Source organism: Argentina silus (assembly GCF_951799395.1).
Source record: "Argentina silus genome assembly, chromosome: 19".
NCBI classification, from domain to species: Eukaryota; Metazoa; Chordata; class Actinopteri; order Argentiniformes; family Argentinidae; genus Argentina; species Argentina silus.
The window spans coordinates 5,479,559-5,484,558 of NC_139673.1; the positions used below are offsets into that span (position 1 = coordinate 5,479,559).

The following is a 5,000-nucleotide window of genomic DNA, read 5'->3' on the forward strand; positions in this document are numbered from 1 at the left end:
GCTCCCTGACCTGCCAGGACTTTGTCAACATGAGGAACAGCGTGCTTCAGCTCAAACTCAGGCTGGGCACCACCCTGTCATCCAACCAGGTACCGCAGATCCTCACAACACCAATGACAACTATACATGTCACTAACACACAGATGTGCACAGATAGATTATTGTACCTTTGTTTACATGTGCGTGTGTGTGTGTAGGTGCTATCTCCTGGCCTGGCGAACAGCAGTGATAAGCCCTCTCAAGGGAGGATGGGGAAAAGCCCTGATAGCCCCGCCCTCCCTGGTCCACCCGGCCCCCCAGGATCCCCTGGGGTCCCAGGTAAGTGCCCCCCCCCCTCTAAGAGGGAACATTCTCTCTCTCTCTCTTTCTCTTTCACTCCCTTTCCCTCTCGCTCTCCCTCTCTCTCTCTTTCTCTGTCATCTCTGTGTTCACTGCTGATGTCAGTCAACTAACACGCAATCACCCTGGTGTCCTTTCACTGCTCTGTCTGTTTGTTTTTCCCAGGACACCCAGGAGAGCCAGGGGAGAGAGGGGAGCCTGGGGAGATGGGCATGGCCGGCCCTCGGGGGCCACGGGGAGACATGGGCCCCATGGGCCCCCAGCCTGACCTGGAGCACATCAAGAGGGGACGCAGGGGACCGGTGGTAAGCTTCCTACAGCAGGCGCTTCTACTAGCTAATATCATGGGTGTGGCGTGTGGCACTGGATTGCATCGCGTTTATTCACGTCAAAATGTTCAACAACAAAAAAAGAAATTGGACTCCATTCACTTCGATTATATTGGAAAATGTGTCTGCAGCGAGTTGCTAAATATTCAGGGTACAGATGAAAAAGGTGTCTTGGTGTATTGACTGAAAATAGGGTATGGTTCTGCGTACCAAGTGTGTGTCACCAACATAATGTAAACAATGGAGCATGGACACTTTCTCTCATATTTCAATCAGTATTTATGGTATGTCTCTCTCTTATCTACAGGGACCTCCTGGAGCACCAGGGAGAGATGGACTGAAGGTGTGTGTGTGTGTGTGTGTGTGTGTGTGTGTGTGTGTGTGTGTGTGTGTGTGTGTGTGTGTGCGCGCATGTGCATGTGCATGTGCATGTGTGTTTATGTGTGTTTTTTGAATGTTTGTGTGTGTGTGCGTGTGTGTGTGTGTGTGTGTGTGTGTGTGCTTCTGTAAAGCCGAACTGTTATCCTGTAAACTTTTAAAAGATATTAACTGAAACATTAACAGCATTTTCAGGCCACATTGAGAGCAGCCAATTATGTGGTCTTAAAGCACTTTGTCTGACTGTAATATTTGTTTTTATTTATGTGAATACAAATAGATAGAAAAGTGACCAGAAATGGATAGAAAGTAATTATTGTTGATGTTGTTGTTCTTCAGGGTGACAGGGGTAACACTGGACCCAGAGGCCCAGCGGTGAGTTACCACTTACCACTGAGGCTCTGAAACTGTTATAAAAGCACAATCATTATCATCCTGTTTATTCAATGTAGTATCCGAGAATACAACACAACTTTCTCCAAAAACAAGAGTTGACGACATGCCTTCCAGGTTGAAACCTTGTTTGCTAATTGGCGGGACAATGGAGAGTTCACGGGAAAATTATTGACAACTCAATTTCCCATCTCTCCCCAGGGACCGCCCGGCTCCTTCGACTTCCTCTTGCTCATGATGGCGGACATTCGCAATGACATCATCGAGCTGCAGGAGCAAGTGTTCGGGAAGAGGCGGGGCATCTCCCTGGACAACCCGGCCCACTCCAGTGGGGAGACGGACTTGGGAGACTGGGGGTCCGGACAAGGAGACCACATGCTCAATACCTGACCGGAACAGTTGCTCATGGCAACTGTCAATCAAACCAAAAGGGAACTATAACTAGCTCTTGTAGAGCAGGGCCAAATTGACTCCTTTTCTCCAGTGAAGACTTGAGGTGACGGGACCTCTGCTCTCTCTTTCTCTCTCCTACCAGAGACTATAGATAGAGAGAGAGAGAGGGAGGGAGGGAGGGAGGGGAGGGGAGGGGAAAGTCCCTCCTCCAAACCCCAGAACATTTCCCTGGCCTCCCTGTGTCCTTTGCTCGGGGGCTGATTAAGGGAGTGCGTGCAGGGCACAGGGTGGAGATGTTTGTGTGTGTGTGTGTGTGTGTGTGTGTGTGTGTGTGCGTGTGTGTGTGTGTGTGTGTGTGTGTGTGTGTGTGTGTGTTGTGAGCTAAACCACTTCAAACAGGGGAGCTTTATCGTCTGCATCTCTTCCTGTTCCTGAGACTGTGTGTGTGTGTGTGTGTGTGTGTGTGTGTGTGTGTGTGTGTGTGTGTGTGTGTGTGTGTGTGTGTGTGTGTGTGTGTGTGTGTGTGTGTGTGTGAGACTGTGGTGGTGCTGCTGACACACTGCCTGCAGGGCCAGACCCCTGATTGCACCTGTCTATGCAACCCAATAGCCTTTATACTGCAGCCGCTAAAGACTCTGACTGGAGCATCTAAAGACATACAATAAAAAAGAAGAATACATAAATGATTTTCTGAATTGATTTCAGAAGGCCTTTTGGATATGGGTGTTAATAATCATTGTCTTCTCTACTCACTACAGGTTCAAGGTCTCTGACACCCTACTCTCCTACTATAGAGCACCTTATGAGGTGTGTGTGTGTGTGTGTGTGTGTGTGTGTGTGTGTGTGTGTGTGTGTGCGTGTGTGCGTGTGTGCGTGTGTGCACACACACCATAGATTGTACAAATGAAGTCAAGATGTTAGTGGACTGAAGGGGTTTAGAAACATCTGCTAATCAGAAATAAAATGCACCATTAAATCACGAATACCGCAAGTGTAGACAATCAAAAATAGCAAATGAAAAGAAGAAACTGAATGAATAAAAGTAAATGGCCAGCTGCTTGGCCCCGTGATGCTTTTTTTTCTTGGAGGCCTACAGCCAGTTACAATTACCCATGGGAACCATTTCGCTGTTTTCCAGAATGTTCTCCAGACTGTTTTGTTTGTCTGTCTGCTTTCCTGCTTTTCAATGTGTCAATCAGCAGTGTGCCTCTCCAGTTCTCCATTCTCCAGAGATACCATCTCATCTCCAGCAGGGGGCGCTAAACTACAGATTATGAGGTTGAACAGGCATGGCCTCACTCATTAGCTGTATGTTCAGATTACTATGGGGTTCTATACCCTATAGGGCCAACCCAAACCATACTGTGCTGGCTTGGATATTGTCCTATTACACTTTCCTTACCAGCCCAATCCCAGTAACTACGATGGATGTTCCACCAGGCCAGCACAGTGCAGCTCAGCTCGGCTCTGTAACGTGAATTAGGGTTATTACAAGCCATAGACCCTGTGCTGGTCAGAGGCAGCTACAAAGACTCAACACCTTGGCTGAGCATGGTCAGAGAGGCTGGCCAGAGGCCCTCACAGCCCCAACAACATCTCTGAAAGCAAGGGAGAAGTCAACCGTGTGTGGCTTTATAAGTAACATGAAGGAGATGTACTCTTTTGGGAAACATGTCTACGGAGCATAGTGGGGTTAATTATGAGTGGTGTAAGTAACCGGGGTCAAAGTTCAAATGCCTCTGTAGAGACAGCTGGAGGGATAATTACAGACCCTCAGTGTTGGCCAGTCTCAACTCGCTCCCTCCTCTGAAGGGAGTCTGCATAGGAAATATGTCCTGTTGCTCTGAAAGATCACACGGCTCATGTTGTGAGGTGTGGTGCGGAACACATAGATTAGACAACTGTTTGTTCTCTTTGATTCAGACCTGGATGAACACTTGTTATCCAGTGGTGATGTAAGCAGTGGTTGGAGGTGTGTGTGTGTGTGTGTGTGTGTGTGTGTGTGTGTGTGTGTGTGTGTGTGTGTGTGTGTGTGTGTGTGTGTGTGTGTGTGTGTGTGTGTGTGTGTGTGACTGACAAGCCTCTCACCTACCAGCTCCACCCCCTGCCGTGCAGCCACAGCTCACAGTACAGACGTCGCTAGGCAACCGGAATCAGGAAAAACAACACGAAACACTTTATGAACTGAGAGAGAAAAGACAGAGGGAGAAAAGGATTAGCTCATTTCCTTCACCACTTGTCATGCAATTGGAATTAATTAACTTGGTCTATAGGTGGCAGCAGTGAGGAGGTCAAAAGAGTTTGTTGTTCAACAAAGTGCACTCTCGGAGATAGACACTCACGGAGCACTTTATTAGGAACACGATACTAATACTCCCTTTGCTCTCAAAACAGCTTCAATTCTTCGTGACATTGATTCCACAAGATGTTGGAAACATTCCTCTGAGATTCTGGTCCATGATGACATGATTGCATCGCGCAATTCCTGCAGATTTTTCAGGTGCACTTTCAAGCTGTGAATCTCCCGTTCTATCACATCCCAAAGGTGTTCTATTCGATTCAGATCCAGTGACTGGGAAGGTCACTGAAGAACACTGAACTCATTGTCATGTTCATGAACCCAGTTTGAGACTTTTGCTTTGTGACATGGTGCATTATCATGCTGGAAGTAGCCATTAGAAGATGGGTAAATTGTGGCCATGAAGGGATGCATATGGTCAGCAACAATAAAATAGACTGTGGCATTCAATCGATGATTGATTCGTATTAAGGGGCTCAAAGTGTGCCAAGAAAACATTCCCCACATTACATCACCTCCGCTATGAGAAGGTGTACAGGTGTTCCTAATAAAGTGTTCGGTGAGTGTATGTGCTAAGGTCTATCTAGTGCTGTGGTAGTCGCTAGTTTTCTGTTAGGGAGCCACATACCGCGTTAACCGCAAATTAACATGACATACCTCACTTAAGTAGTCACGCAATACTTAAATAAACTCCAAAACAGCACATTAAACAAATAGTGATAGAGAAACATGACCGATTGAAGAGCAAACATACTTAATACTCTGATGAGTGGAAATGTGCCTGCTGCTTCACTCTTATAAAAGAATAGTATGATATAAGAAAATATTTTGACTGCGATAGCACGGACATGGAACTTGAACTTGAAATG

At 46.9% G+C, this 5,000-nt stretch overlaps 1 protein-coding gene across 1 annotated transcript in view; it reads left to right on the top strand.

Moving 5' to 3' along the window:
* LOC310819721 (collagen and calcium-binding EGF domain-containing protein 1-like) overlaps nt 1-1,974 on the top strand; it is a gene marked incomplete at its 5' end in the record, with an annotated part of 19,332 nt that extends 17,358 nt beyond the window's left edge. The window contains 6 exons of the mRNA XM_083691072.1: nt 1-89; nt 198-318; nt 505-644; nt 976-1,011; nt 1,386-1,421; nt 1,641-1,974. The exon at nt 1-89 is cut by the window's left edge and continues 45 nt beyond it. Of these exons, the coding sequence (XP_083547198.1) occupies nt 1-89; nt 198-318; nt 505-644; nt 976-1,011; nt 1,386-1,421; nt 1,641-1,829 (611 nt within the window). The 3' untranslated portion in view covers nt 1,830-1,974. The remainder of the gene's footprint in view (nt 90-197; nt 319-504; nt 645-975; nt 1,012-1,385; nt 1,422-1,640) is intronic.
* Nucleotides 1,975-5,000: the final 3,026 nt, after the last annotated feature.